General features: G+C 46.2%; 1 protein-coding gene across 9 annotated transcripts in view; it reads left to right on the top strand.

The window, feature by feature from the left end:
• NEDD4L (NEDD4 like E3 ubiquitin protein ligase) overlaps window positions 1-14,825 on the top strand; it is a 299,087-nt gene extending 284,262 nt beyond the window's left edge. For all 9 annotated transcript variants that reach the window (XM_031441829.2, XM_064480368.1, XM_064480373.1 and 6 more), the window contains 6 exons: window positions 1,311-1,371; window positions 1,488-1,547; window positions 3,226-3,333; window positions 4,634-4,730; window positions 5,484-5,556; window positions 9,889-14,825. In XM_031441829.2, the coding sequence (XP_031297689.1) occupies window positions 1,311-1,371; window positions 1,488-1,547; window positions 3,226-3,333; window positions 4,634-4,730; window positions 5,484-5,556; window positions 9,889-9,991 (502 nt within the window). In that variant the 3' untranslated portion in view covers window positions 9,992-14,825. The remainder of the gene's footprint in view (window positions 1-1,310; window positions 1,372-1,487; window positions 1,548-3,225; window positions 3,334-4,633; window positions 4,731-5,483; window positions 5,557-9,888) is intronic.
• The last annotated feature ends 388 nt before the right edge of the window (window positions 14,826-15,213 follow it).

Below are 15,213 nucleotides of genomic sequence, written 5' to 3' on the forward strand. Positions count from 1 at the left end.
TAACTGGTCAGAGGACTTGAGTTCAGAATTGGCTGAAGGGTCTTAGCATCCTTCGTGTGATCTGCAAAGAAAGGACTGACTGGCCTTTCTAATTAGGAAGAATTGGAGAGCGTTGGCGTCTCTACTTAGAGACCCCAACAAAGCATGGACTTCTCCACCTGCAAGTTGAAAGCTTGCTATACTCGGTTAAAAACTAGAAGTCAGATACTACAGTTCTTGCCTGTTCACATTGATTGGCTCTTGTTCTGAACGTGGACAGTCTCAGCAAGCAGATGATGTCCTAGCTGACACCATTGTCTTTATTCGGAAAGTGCAGGCTTGAATAGATTTTTTTAAATGCTCCACCCCAGGGTGACTAGGGTCAAAAGGCTGAGGATGTGGACTTTGTGATATGTGTTGTGCATCATCCTTTGCAGTTAATTCTTCTAGGTTTCAGATTTGGTAGGGAGTGGGGTCAGGCAGAGTCTTAGCTAGCTTCACTGTGAAAAGGATGATTGAAATCTCCAGCTGCTCCCCACCACCGTATCCCCCTGTACAAGTAGGCTATTGGGCTGATGATTGCAGCACAGCCAATAAAACCTGATATGCTGAGCAGCGGGTGGGCAGCAGACTGGTCCTTGAGGGCCGTTGCCATGGTGCCGCCTCCTATGAGAAGGTCCTTGTGCTGTTGCACGACAAAAACGCCTTAGGTGGGAGCCAGAGTAGATTCGCCTGGTAGTAAATTCTGCTGAACGCTAAATATTGTTAGGGAAAATGGCTTCGGTGGATTTCTGTTACTGAAAGAGGTTTTACCGTTAGTCTTCCAAATGTTGGTATTAAAGTATTAGTGGTAAGTCATTCTGCTGATAAATTATGTGTCATCATTGGAAAGCAGTACATTAGATGCTAGAATGAAATATACAACAAAATATGTTGCACTGGCTACTCCCCTTAAAAATGTGTACGTGTTTGTACATATATGTGGGTGTGCACATACGTGAGTTCATATGTGTGTGCATTATGCACATGTATGTATGTATTCAAACCTCATTTCCCCTTTTCTCCACACAGTTACATTTATAAAGCAACTTTGATAACTCAGGCTTGATCTGGGGGGAAAAGCCCAGTCTGTCTTGGTGAAATCCTCAGTGAGACTTTAGTTCTTCATGTCTGTTCGAGTCATTCCATGAATAAGCCGCAAGTACCCCTCTCCGTGGCCACTGTAGGGCTTTCTCTCCTTCCCCTGCCTGATGAGAAGCAATTGCAGTTGGGAAGAAAGAAGTGAACATTGAAGAGGATGATTAAAATGCTCTTGCGTTTTCCTCCCACAGCTTGGTCATCCAATGGAGGTTTGTGAACAGGGTCCAGAAGCAGATGAACGCCTTCTTGGAGGTAAGTTGTGCTCACGGTGCGAGAATCTCACCTGCGCCTCCAGTCATAGGTTTTTCCTGTAAAATTTGTCTCTTTTAAGGACAAAGGTGTTTAGAATGATTTTTTTTTTCTTTCAGGGATTCACAGAACTGCTTCCTATTGATTTGATTAAAATTTTTGACGAAAACGAGCTGGAGGTTTGTATTGTAAATGTTTTGTGTAAAGTAGATTTTTAAGTAATATTCTCTGACCCATGATGTCCTTGGCAGTGTAAAGGTGGACGAATTTTACTACAGGTCTCAGGGGCTTGCTTGTTTGCGGGCCTGGGAGGGAGGACCGGTGGAAATAGTCACGTGTAGAGTCCTTGCCCAGGAGAGAGCTGTTCTGAGACCCAGCAGGCGGGGAGAGGCCCCCCGAGCTGGGCTGGGCTCACGGCCTGGCGCACCACGCGGGGAACCCGGCTGCTTCTAGTAGAGTAGGGTGGTGGCGTCCTCCTCCCCCGGCGGGGCCGAGGGTCCCACCCCTCTGCACACCCACTGCGGCAGCCCAGCGGGGACTTGCCAGGAGGGGAGTATGAGCACCCACGAAGGGTGTAGAGCAGAGGTGTCCGTGAACGTGAGGTGTGCTGTGTTGAGGAAGGCAGCGCATCAGAAAGTCAAGTCGTAGCGGGAGGTTGTTCAGGCTGCTTTGTGTTGACGTGGATGAGAACTCGCAGTTTAAAAAGCCGAGATTAAGGGGATTATGAGGTACAGACTGTTAGCTGCAAGAATGTACTGTACAGCCCAGGGAATGTAGGCAGAATTTTGTAATGACTATAAATGGAGTTTAACCTGTAAAAATTGTGAGTCTCCGTGTTGTACCGCTGTAACTTATATAATGCTGTATGTCAACTCTACTTTGCTAAAATATTTAAAAATTCAAAACTAAAAAGTAGAGAAATCTCTCTACCTTTATGTTGAGAGAAACAGAAGAAAGAAGGCTGTGTCTGCTGAGAGGCTGCTGGTAGACTTCACTTGCCATTTGTCCAAGTCACGTCCAATGAAGTGTCTCCCCTCGACTGGCTTTCTATTCTTTCACTTTAAAATGGAAACGTCAAGATAGATGATGTTGTAGAAATGATGTCGTGGAAGGGGTTCGTTTGACATGTGGGGACACTGAGGCAGGGAGCAGTCGGTGACCACCCCCCCACGTTTACCCAACAAGGGTTTGGCACAGTCAGGCCTGTGATCGGTTTTCAGGCCTCTGGTTTAGTTCTCATTCCATTTTACCGTGGTGCCTCTGTGGGAATATCACGCATTTGTCCACGGGAAACCTGCCCTACGGACACTTAGGTGACGAGAGAAGGAGACCTAAGACTGATGGGCCAGGAGGGCAGCTGCTGTGTCAGTGCTGGTCCAGATGCAGCCTCAGGTCTCAGGTCTCAGGAGAGGTGAAGTGGTTGGCCCTCAGCTGGTAGGGTTCCTGCTGTCATAAAGCACTAATTCTTTTGTGGGTGGAGAGGCATTTTCAAATACTGAGACAAATAACCTCTCAGAAGGGGAACAGCCAAGCTAATGAGCCGATAGAAATGGAGCATAAGAGAGTCTGTGAGTGCTGTGCTGAGATCAGCGGGGCAGGGAAGGCGATTGATCTGGGCGTTTCATTTCCACTGTGAGGTGTGGTGGCCTGTACGAGCGTTAGAATCGGGCCCCCCTTGTTAGCTCTGCTGTCTCTGATCTGCAGCAGCAGGTGGAATTTGGAACGTGTATTCCCCTTCCTTTGTTTTCACGTCGCTGGCCTGTCCTGCTCTGCACGGCACAGTGCCAGCCTTTCCTCCATGTGTCTCTTCGGCCGCCACGTCGCGCCCCGTTTACCTCTGGTCCGTCTCCCTCCTAGTTGCTGATGTGCGGCCTTGGCGACGTGGACGTGAACGACTGGAGACAACATTCTATTTACAAGAACGGCTACTGCCCCAACCACCCTGTGATTCAGTGGTTCTGGAAGGTAAGGCCAGGGCCGGGCCCTGCTCTCCACCTGGGTCAGGCCTGCGGGCCCTGTGCTGCCCTCCTGCGGTCCTGCTGCTGCTGGAACCTGGGGCTCTGTGGGTACCTGGCCTGCTGGGGGCTGGGAGGAGGGGCCAGCTGAGCCCAAAGCAGCCCTTCCTGTGTTGCTTTTCGGTAACTGCAGGGCAGACAGCTGTCTTGAATACGGTTGATCCCCCTCCCACTGTCTTCCTTGACCAACTGATGAAGGCGCTTCTGTTTGAGGAAACGCCTCTGAGTAGGACGATTCTGAAAAGCACGTAGTTGGATTCAGGAATTGGAACTAGTCCTCCAGAGTGTAAGTAAGAATGGGAGGCATCTCAGGGCCAGAACGTGCTTTGGGGCTGACTTTTCCAAGATGCCATTTTGATTTAAAAAACCATTTTCCCAACCTTTTTTTTTTGATTCCAACAAACATTTTGATCTTTACATCTTTCCATCAAAGATGCGAAACTCTGAAGGCCAGTGCTTGTGTTCTGTTTAGCTTAGGAGAGAAGAGAAATAGAGATGAGTGGGTCCAAAAGAAAGGCGGTAAGCTGACTTCGAAAGAACGATTACAGGGGAAAAGCTGATTATTTACTTACAGAAATGAAATCATTCAACCCGTCTTAATTTCTAAACATTATTATTAATAATATTTCAAGTGCCAGCAGATATAGAAAGAAAAGAAAAAAGCTAAATCTTCAAATCCTAGTCCACATCTTGCTCAGCTTTGATTTTGGATTTTTTTTTTTTTAACATCAGTTTAAGTAACTTTACCAGTGAAGCCAACTTGATTCTTAGAATAATTCAGATACATAAGATACACAGATTATTTCAGAGGCCTATCCTGACTTCTGTTTTTCTTTCTTTTTATAAAATGTTATCTTTAGAGAATCTGTCTACAGTCAGAAATCCTGCCTCATACCCTGAGTTCCCCTGGCGTCGACACTTCCCAAACTGTGTGTGTTTAAAATTGGCTTGGTGGGGGGCTGGCAAACTTCACGTACAGAAACATGAGCTCATTGCCATCAGTGAATTTGCTTTTTATACCACTTATTTTGCCCAGTTGGCAGAAGAAGAAAGAGACATTGTAATCTGTTGCTCTCTGAGATCACAAAGGCCTGTATTATGGCCTTAAAAAAATTAAAAAAGACTTTCCAGAGTCAACTGTCTAGGTCTTCCACTGCATTGAAAATAAGATTCAGTCCTGCCTGCCTGCATCATGGCTGCAGGTACCACGTATCACGTGGGATGCAGTGACCTTTTGCCTCCGTTCACAGGCTGTGCTGCTGATGGATGCTGAGAAGCGTATCCGGTTACTACAGTTTGTCACGGGGACGTCCCGGGTACCTATGAATGGATTTGCCGAACTTTATGGTGAGCAGGATGCCATTAGATTTCGTTCTCCCCCAGTGAATTTCTAGCCAGGCATCAACTGTGGCCCGAGAAGACTCTGCCTCCCAGGCCCCTAGACAAGTGGGCTTTGCATGGACCCAGTAGACATGCATCTCGTGAAGAGAGCTGTCACCTTGGCCGTTGGTGTAGTTACCTTTATATACCTTTATATGAAGGACATTATTACCTTTATATGAAGGGAGGGTTGGCTTTGGTTTTTGTTTTTGTTCAGAGAGTCATGAGGTTACTCTTCCTTTTTCTTGGCTGTACCTTCAGAAACAATTAGATTCTGCACAATTATCCATGTGGTTATAAACTGATTGTTTAAAGCACTCCTCACCTCCACAAGGCAGAATTCTTCAGTGCTTACGGTAGACTAGAAAAATCACTCTTTTTGTTCTACATGTTAAAAGGTCACGTTTCAATTTTTGCATCTCCCCCCTCCCCGAATTCGTTTTAAATTGAAACTTCCAGGGTTAGGCTGAAAGGCTGTAGCTGTCTGCACTTCTATGTGTTGTTATGTCTGATCTGTTAAATGTGTGATTCCGTCATGAAGGTGTCTCGGAGTCTATGTTGTGAGGTCGTGCGGACCCCTTGTTTCCCCCAGTTAAAATCTGAATGTGACATTGCAGCCACAGAGGGTGTCTTGGGCCCCCCCCCCCTTTCATTCAGTCCCTCCTTCACCTTGTTCTACTGCCTTGAGCACTCTCAGCATTTCTTTTTTTCTTTCTCTAGGTTCTAATGGTCCTCAGCTGTTTACAATAGAGCAATGGGGAAGTCCTGAGAAACTGCCCAGAGCTCACACATGGTGAGTGACGAAAAACCACACAGTTGTCAGCAAACAGCATTTTGAACACTTAGCTATGTCTGGTGCCGGGCGAGAAGCTAGAACTCTGTGTTCCCTGCCCATCCAGCGTGTAGAGTGTGAAATACCAGCGATGCCGATGAAAATGCAGATCGTACCGTAATGCTAATGAGATCAAACTAAGATTTGAATGCCCCCAGTATGTTTGATATGTGAAGCGTTAAAGCCCCTTCCATGGCTGTGAAGAACCTGTAAGTCTGGGATTTACTAACGTGATGGTGGCCAGTGGAGTGTCAGAGATCCAACCAGGGCCCCTGTCCAGGGAGGCACGTGGGGGCGTGGCTGCACTCAGAAGGCCTCCGGGATGCAGGGCGGGGAGGAGGGTCTCGGGGTCTCTAAGAGTTCTGTGAAACCCAGCAGAGAGTTGACCTCGGTAGCTCTCAGGGAGCTCCTCCTAGCTGGCTCCCATGTCCCTCAGGTTGGTTTCCCCACAGGCTTTTATTTCTCGCCTTTGGGAAGTAGGTGGGGGGGGGGCCTGCGGTCCGAGGTCGGCCACCCAGCCTCCTCTCCCACGAGAAGCCAGGGCTGCGGAGCCGGCGTGGCCATCCCGCACATCCCAGTGCCACTGAGCACTGAGCACTTGCCCTGCTGGCTGGGAGAGAGTTCCCATCAAAATGCGTTTGTGGAAAATGGTCTGTGAAAGGTTTTTTGCTTCTCTTTGATCCCCTTGCCTCACCAGAAAGCATATTTTTCTACATTTATACCATTCGTGACTCTGAATGGAATAGATGTGGTCCCTGCCCGTCGGCGTCATGAGAGCAGCCTGACTCTCGCTGAAACTGGCCGACAGCCAGAGCAATCGGTGTCCATGATGCTCTGCCTTTATTCTCGGGGGAGAATGTTTTGGCCATTTGGAGTTTTTTCCAAACAATATCGGAGTCAAATGTAGCTTTCTGGGTTCTGTAGCCTTCAGCTGAAAGGCAGCAGCACTGAGCCGAGCCCCAGGCTGTCAGGGCGGGTGCAGGGGTGCTTCTCAGGGTCCCATGATGAGTAAGAGCTGCATCCCTGGGCCTGGCTGCTGCGTGCGGCCTCCCTCACCCTGACTCAGCCTCACGCGTACCGTTAGTGTTCCTGTGGGCTCTCAGGGAGCTCACTCGTGGCCACATAGTTCCAAATCACAGGATTTGAACTCGGATTTGCTAGGATTAGAATCTGCACCCTGACCACTACGCTCCAGCTGCTCCCTTAGTGATACGGTTCACGTCCCTTCTAGACTCTTAGAACCGAGTGAGTGAGTGTTCAGCCCTCGTCCCTCTGTAACCCCAGAGACAGCTGTCTTGCTATTGAACTCCTCTATTTCAGAATCCACATGCTGAGCCACCACTAAACTACGGTCCTGCTTGTCTAAGATCCCTGAACTCAGTGGTTCTCGGCCTTGGCTACACGTTAGAACCACCTAGAAAGAGTTCCAAAAAATAAATAAATACCAGTGCCAGGGTCCCACTTCCAGAGACTTTGACCTGGTCGGTCTGGTGTGTGACCTGGGCCATGGGATTTCTCAGGGCTCCTTGGTGGTTGGTGAGGACAGCTCGGATTTAAAATCACTGTTCTTCCTTAGGAAGGACGAACGTCTGCACACAGGAGGAGAGCAGCCCCATCTGCTCTTACTGCAGCCTCTCTCCTCTGTGAGTCACAGAATTAAAGCATCCAAAGATGATGCTTTGCCCAGACAAAGAGGAGAGCGGGCCCCCCCACCCCCCCAGGCAGCCCCGCTGGCAGCGGGTACTCACTCTGTCTCCTCTGCTGGGTGACCGTCCTTCCCTCCAGCCCTGATCCTCCCGCAACATAGGAAACAGGAGCTTCGCTCGCTCCTTCACAGCAGCAGCCATATACGTGGCTAAATAGAACGTAGCCCTATGTCTGTTTAATTTCTTCCATGTTTTACGAAACTACAAAACTACACAATTAAGCTTCAGAATTAAAACCTGATTTACGAGGAGAGTGCGGGCTGGTGGAGCTGGATCTTCCAGAGGGGACTTTCCATGAAGCCCTCAAATGCAGTTGTTGATCCTCTCCCATTAAAGGGCTGCATTCCTTTGTTCCATCAAAGGTCACTGCTTGGATAGTTACAATTCTGCTTTACTAAGAGTCATAGACCCACCTAAAAATTACCTCCTTCAGCCCCCGCGTCTTCTACCAGATGAGGCTGAAGCCACTGAGGGTAATGAGGTCACACAGCTAGTTGGTGACAGGCCACAGCCAGATCCCCCCTAATTCTGCCTCAGAGGTAACAGTAACACTTACTAAGCGCTTACTGTGTTCTGGGCATTGTCCCCCGCACTCCGTGTTTATTAACTCCGGTAATCATCACAGCAGTTCTAAGAGGTGGGTCATCTTATCACCCACTTCTTACCGGTGGAGAAGCCGAGGCACAGAAGGCTAACATAATTCCAAACCTCAGCTTTTAACACTCCCCTTTGCGCCCCTCTCTCTCCATTATTCCAGTGTTCCTCCAACTTGAATAATGAATGGACCTTTTTTAAAGGGAAAAAGTGGCCACTGATGCTTGAAACCCCATGGGGATCACAGGCCCTGGGTTGAAATACCAACTTAAAATCAAGCTGCCAGCCGCCTGGTGGGAGAGGCTTTGTCACGCGTAGCCCGCAGAAGTGGCATTCTTTCCCTGTAACCGGTGAAACCATGATCTTTGAGATCTTCATCACAATGAAAACCAAACATGGAAAACTTCTTTTAGACTTATTATTTCAGGATTCCTGGGTTTCTCAGACTTCTGATTTGTGAAGCACAGTGTTATCCTCTGCCACGTCTTTTGATGTTTGGTGACTGTTTAAAAAAATCTCAGAGCTCAGTGTATCTTATTAAACATTTTAGGGGTTGTGAAAAGGCTCATCATGGATGTGGCCTATCTTACCGCTGCTGATAAATGTTAATTTTTAAAATGGAGGGCGTTGTCCTCCTTGTGCTTAAGACACCTACATCAGTGCCAAGAGGGAGCAGTTTTAAATGGGCTTTAGAGCCAGCCTGGGGCCGAATCCTAGCTCTGCCACTTACTGTGTGACCTTGGGCAAATTACCTAACCTCTCTGTGCCTCAGATTCCTCCTCTGTAAATAGGGATGAGGCATGACCTATCTTACAAGTTGGTTCCTTGGATTCACTGAGGTGACAGATGAAAAGTGCTTAACAGTAAATGTTCCATGAACATAAGCGCTTATTAAAGCGTCATGACCTAAGTAAGGCACATGCATGTGGCCATCGTCATGACAGGTGCCCACCTGCCTGGGCACCTGTTCCGTGACTGGTGCTCTAGCTCTGTGTGTGCCTTGCGGCCCACAGCGGATGGTAAGTGAGTGATGGCAGTAGTCACTGCCTTTGGGCACTTGCCATGTGCCAGGCCCCCTTTCTCTGTTTTGGTTTGACCCTCCCAGCCCTGTTATGAGCAGTCTCCCCATTTCACAGAAGAGCAGACTGATTCAGAGAGTGCGGTGACGTGCCCGAGGTCACAGGGCTGGCAGGGGGCGACAGAATTTGAACTTGATCCTGTGGACAAGTACAATCTTGCTCACAGAGGCCACATTTGCCTGGAGGCCTTGCTGTGACCAAGGTGATTTGTGCCATCCCTGCTGAAGCCTCCAGGTATGTAGGGGCTTTCACTCCGCATGTCGATGGCTCACCTGACTTTGGTTGGAGGCCCAGCATCTGGACCCCAGAGCCGTGGGCAGCCTGGTTTCTGGTCTCGCGTCTACAGTGCTTCTTTGGGGTGAGACCTGGGCATACTGGCCACTGCTGGGCTCCGGGCCCCACATCTGCAAAACAGAGAAAGCGTCACCTGCCTCACAGGGCTGTGCTGAAACTCCAGTGAGGCACTACGTAGAAAGGCACCAGGCTTGGCAAAATAATGTAAAATAAGGGCGAACGTTAGAAACAGGCACAGCCTCAATTCACCCTGCTGTAACTCCTGCTGCGGAAATTCTGTGTCTCAAGGGTTTGGAAATCTTTGCCTATACATCAGTTACCTTTCCCTCCTGTGTCCCTTCCCAGCAGCGTTTTCCAGGATCCACACCCAGTCATAGGAGAGAGGTTCCATGGGCTATTAGAAAATTCTTTTCTCTTCCCCTGTAGATTATGTAGCCTCTTTGGTGTGGGCAGTGTCATCGCTGGAATTGATTTTCGGATAATCAGAATTGCTGGTTGAGACTTCTGTAACCTCTTGCTCCAACACCAAAGTGCCCCCTTTGCCAAATCTAGGAAATGCTGTTGTAACTAAAGGGTAGTGATGATGGCTTTCTGCCTGCACTTTTTTGTTCCTTTTGCAGCTTTAATCGCCTTGACTTACCTCCATATGAAACCTTTGAAGACTTACGAGAGAAGCTTCTCATGGCCGTGGAAAATGCCCAAGGCTTCGAGGGGGTGGATTAAGCGTCCCGTGCCTCCGGGTGGTGGTTCTTCGAGCAGGTCCTGCTTGCACTTTTGCATTTGCCTAACAGACTTTGCTGAGCCGCTGGCAGAGGGCGGCGCGCGGCCTGGGCTCCTGGAGCGTTGCCCTCGCCCGGGACTTGCCCCAGTTTCAACCTGGGAACCCAGCCCCGGGTCCGTTCCTGCGTTTTCCACCAATTACCAACTGGTTGATGTGTATACTAATTACATTTCAGGAGGACTTATTCTATTTATGTTATGCCTCTGTAGGCGAAGCCCTTAATAAATATTTTATAATGACAATGAATGGAATTAATCACTCTACAGGTATAGTATTACAACTCATGTTTACTTTTTAAGATGATTTAGACCGATTTTCAGACTTCATTTCATGACAATTAAAGATGTCTCATGTACTTGGAAAAGTGAGCTTTTTTTTTTTTTTTTGTATTTGAATTTCATACCAGGTTTGATGTCGGTGACATTTTTATTTTTAAAGTACTTTGACACCCCCTACCCCCTAATTTGATCAGAATTGGAAGACTGATTTTCATCCAAAAACCTTCTACAGACAAGTACTTTGAGAAAATTTAAAATACATTAGGCACCATGAGTTTTTTTTTCCATACTCAGAATGAAAATAAACTGGATATTACTTTTTTTTTGTACAAATTTAGCATAATAGCTACAGGCTGAGAGAATTGTAACATAGCATGACAAATTTTGTGTTGACTTGAAGGAATCACACCATTATTCCTTAGAAGTAATTACGTGTGCTTTAACGCATTTGAGACAGGGTTCGACTAGCATTTCTCGTCAGAGAAATTACTTAACCCTTCCCAATGCTGTACAGTCGTTCTTATTATTATATTTTCCTCTTTGCTGTTCGTAGTAGAGACATTTGAATGAAACTTGGCACTGCGTGATTTGAAACTGTGGAAACCAGATCTGTGTAGTCTCCTGTTTGTACACGTTTGCTAACGGTAGTGAAATAACCAATTTTTGTTCTAACTGCACCAATTCCGAAGGCACTTTATGTACTACATGGAGGTCATATCTGGTCTTGATTCTGTTTTGTTGGGTTTTTTTTTTTTTTTAATCACAAACATTAAATGTGATAATGATTTCCTCCCCTGCACACACCTTTCCGGTGCAATATCTACCCATTGTGAGTCTGGCTGCTGGGTACAATGCCTGGACGTAAAGCTGAGCCTACAGACCTGTCCTCACCAGCTGTTTTGTGATTTCTCCTCCCCTGCAGAGATTAATTTAATATACACTTAATCTAACCGAGTTTGTTCCTTGTTGCATGCTTCAGAACCGTGGACTGCCCGAGTTGTGTCTGTTGTGTGCTAGGTGAAAAGTGCCAGAGAAGACTGGGTGTGACCCCCCTGATGTCCAGCTCTTCTGAGGGTCCTAGCGGGGATTGAGGGGGTCTGTGAGACTGGTTTCTTAGCCACTTGTAAGTCCTGGGTGCAGAACTCTGTTGTGTTTGGAGAGACTGCCTGAGGCAGCGTGGGGGTGCTGCCACCCTGCGGTCCTTTCTCACCTTTGTTGTCCTCTACACCGCCATGGCAGTCGGGGGACACTTGAGACTTCATCTCTTGCCAGTCGTAGATAAGACAAAAAAATCATGGTTTCGGGGCCTCCATTTGTTATTTAAGAAGGATCTTTTGTTGTTACAAATTCATTTTACCCAGCTCTGGGTGGCTCGTGGGAAGCCAGGAATATGGGTGGCTGGAAGTGAGTCGTCTGAACAGGGTGCAGGGGCCTCAGTGTTGTCTGAAAGAAGGTGGATTTCTAGAGAGCTGAGGATTGTTCCTTTTTCATGTTGATGAAAAAATACCAGTAGTGATCAGAAAACTTTGGTGTTGAGTAGGTTAAGAAAAAAACAGTATTGCTCATTAGTTTTACCTGTTGATAGGATTTTTTTCCCTTCAGTCAATATGACAAGTTTGTGTCAGCCCCCACCTCGTGGCCCACCAAGTGCAGACTTGCCTTTCTTTACACGATTCGTGCCAAAGCCTGAGAGCGCAGGATGCTTGGATGGGTTCTGAAAGTGATTATGTAATTATAGGGGGAGAAAGCCAACGATTCTTGTCCAAGGAGTGGGATTCTTCTGTCATTTTGTAAACTGTATATTTGAAAAAATCAGAAGTAACTGCATGCAAATTAGGCAAAGTATTGGAAATACGGAAGAAAACCCCATTCTAGGATAATTTCTGTGCCAGGAACAGATAAGAATTATCAAAATACATCCTTGTGAATACTTGAAAGGCAGTGATTGTGAATGACAGTTCAGTTCATCTGTCCCTTAATATCTGATTCCAATGACAGCTCAGAAGTGCTGGGTTCAGAGTTTGTTTTGGGTGGGGGTTTTTTGTTTTTTAGTCTGAATAAGGTTCCCTAGTTCTCGGTGATTCTCAGTGTTTCACCCTTTGTCTAAAATGGTCAGATCTTGGTTTCTCTCCACCCTCCATCACCTTCACAACGTGATCACAGAGGCAGTAAGGAAAATGCAGCGTGTGAAGGAGCAGACTGCCCGGTCATCCCTTGGACCTCTGTCTACTCCTCTGCCCACTCAGCAGGCCTGGGGGAGGAGGGCGGGTCGCCTAATCTAGTTGTCCTTAGCAGTGACGCTACTTTGCAGTCCAGGGTCTCTGTCGCCTCTGTTTTCTTAGAAATTACCTGAATCTAGTAGCGTCATTAGTTCCTTGAAAAAGAGTTGCTATGGGCCATTTTGCCTTGAGGGTAAGTCCCAGAGTTGACATAACTGCACGTTGAAAGTCTTTTAAACATCAGTTATCATATCCACCTATAAAGGTCCTGGGTATCTCTGTTCCCGCCTCTTATCAGCCTAAAGGTGAATTTGGAGAAGTCTGCCCAGGGGGATTGACTTCAGATACTAGGCTGCTTTTCTACCTGCTGCCTCTGGTGCAGGGAGCTGTTTTAAAGCTGTATTCCGCTTCAGTGCGATTTTCCTTTTTCCCAGAACATCCCATTATTTACCAAGGCCCTTGGGCCGCTAACATCAGATATTCCCTAAGGGCAGGTGACAGATGCTGTAACCAGACACGGATGATCCCTCCCACATAAGGAGGCAGAGAGAGATTCTGAGAAACGGTTTGCACAATCCCTGAGCCACTTTGTCTCATTGTGAAATGGACAGCACGTACAGTTGCTGCTTAATCTTGCCAGGTCCATGCTGGCTCTCTTGCAAGGCAAGTTCACATGCAGCAAGTCACTAACTGTTCTAACAGTTACTGTTTCAAACTTGACTGTGAGATTTTCCTAAGTCTCGTTATCTCACCCCTGAAATTTCAGAATCTATCAAAAGAGCCTGGGTTAATCAGTTCTCAAGCCCCTACCCACATCCTCTTTGTTTGCCTCTTTCCTCCTCACCCTGACTGCACCCCTGTACTGACTCGGGTGGCATCTTCTGCCTTGCCAGTAGGGGGTGCTGCCGTGCAGGGTAACTGCCTGGCCCACTCCCTTCCTGACCCCCAGGAGACCCTGCACTACCTCTGTCTCTTTCAGACTTTGGGGTACATCCTGACATGTCATGTCAAAACTGCCAGTTTTAGGTCTGAGATTTTTTTTTTTTTAATCCTGATAATCTCCACTTTGTACTTTAGATTTTAAAACTGGGAAGAAAATGTGATGTACTTTGGACCACTTTTTTTAATTTATCAAAGCCTTAATGAACAGTGTATATATATTTGCATACGCACACCCCCACCCGAGTGTTTTCAGTGCATCGGAGACAAAGCTGTAGCATTAAGATGGGAGCTTGTATAGTGTCTCATAGAAAAGGAGAGCTTTCTGTTGGTATGGAGTTTTCCAAGAAGACCTCTCATTAGACATCTGCCCTTCATTAAAGATGTTACGTGCAGAGCCTTGCATGTTTAAGGCGCATGTCTTTTTGTTGGTTGGTTTTGTGTTTGTGTGGAGTAACGATGAAATCTAACGACACTGGCAACAGACCTCTGTGTACTACGTTCTCAACCTGTATCAGTGCATTGAAAGCCTTCTTGTGACCATGACCCTGTGTCCACAGACATCTGTGCTCCTGTATAAGCCAGTTTGCCCCTCTTCCTCAGACTAATTTCACCTCGATTGTCACGGTTTCCTTCATGTTAACTTTGCATAACTTTGTTCTTCCTTTACTGCTATGTATGTATATATATATATATACGTACATATGCTATCCAAATATATCTATATATATTTGCATAGCATTTTTACACCTTTCTCGAGGAATCTGGTTTCAAAAGGGAGGGAGAGTTGAATCCCTTTTACAGTTTTCTCCAAGCTGTGTCCTGAGAATTCTGACCCTCGGAGCCCAAGAGAACCCCAGGACAATGATATAATATGCTGTCATCTCTTAATTCAGGATCTGTTATCAAATGAAACATGAAAAAATAGTGACTTTTAAGGTGAAAGAGAGTTTCAAGCATTCCAAATGAATTCTCAATGTTTCATAACTTTTTATTATAAACCCACCTCCTAATATAAAGCCAAGTACTATTTGTTACAGTAATTAAAAACCAAACTACTTAGAAATTTTTTTAAAGACAACGTATGGATAAATGCTCATTTTCACAATCAGAATAGCTTTAAAATACGGTTGAATTTGATACACACAGGAAACATTTTGTTGAAGAATAAGTCCTTTTTGCTTTTTGTTTTTCTTGAGCCATCTAAAGAGAAATTGTAGATTGTTTTCCTGATAGCAAAAGAGTTATGTGACAAAAATGAACTCGTTGTAAAGAAGTGATGCAACTTGTCAAATATTTAATAAAGAATTATGGAAGCTAGAACTTTTCTACATCAAGTATTACAGGTTGTCTAATTTAAAGCTTCTTCATGAATGCATGGTCTTAATTGTTTTAGGGGTTTGAATGCCTGCAGATTTATATATAATGTGTTCATTTCTTTAATCTCCCTAGAAGTTCCACACCTTTAAAAACATTATTAAAGGCTGCCCAGAACACATGACTTGATGGGATGCACCTCTTTTCTTATCCTTCTGTCTCTTCATTAAACTTGAATTAACGACTTTATGTAACATGTGGGTGATCCATAAAGTCCATTCCTGGAAGGCACATTTCACCTCTAATTTTTATCCAGCCAACCCTCGATTTATATGAGTTAATGAGACTCAGTAATGAAGCCCAAGATGGTTCTCAGGAGAAAGATGCTTCCAAAACCCAGATCTTGTGTCA

This window comes from Camelus dromedarius, chromosome 28, assembly GCF_036321535.1.
Source record: "Camelus dromedarius isolate mCamDro1 chromosome 28, mCamDro1.pat, whole genome shotgun sequence".
Lineage (NCBI taxonomy): Eukaryota > Metazoa > Chordata > Mammalia > Artiodactyla > Camelidae > Camelus > Camelus dromedarius.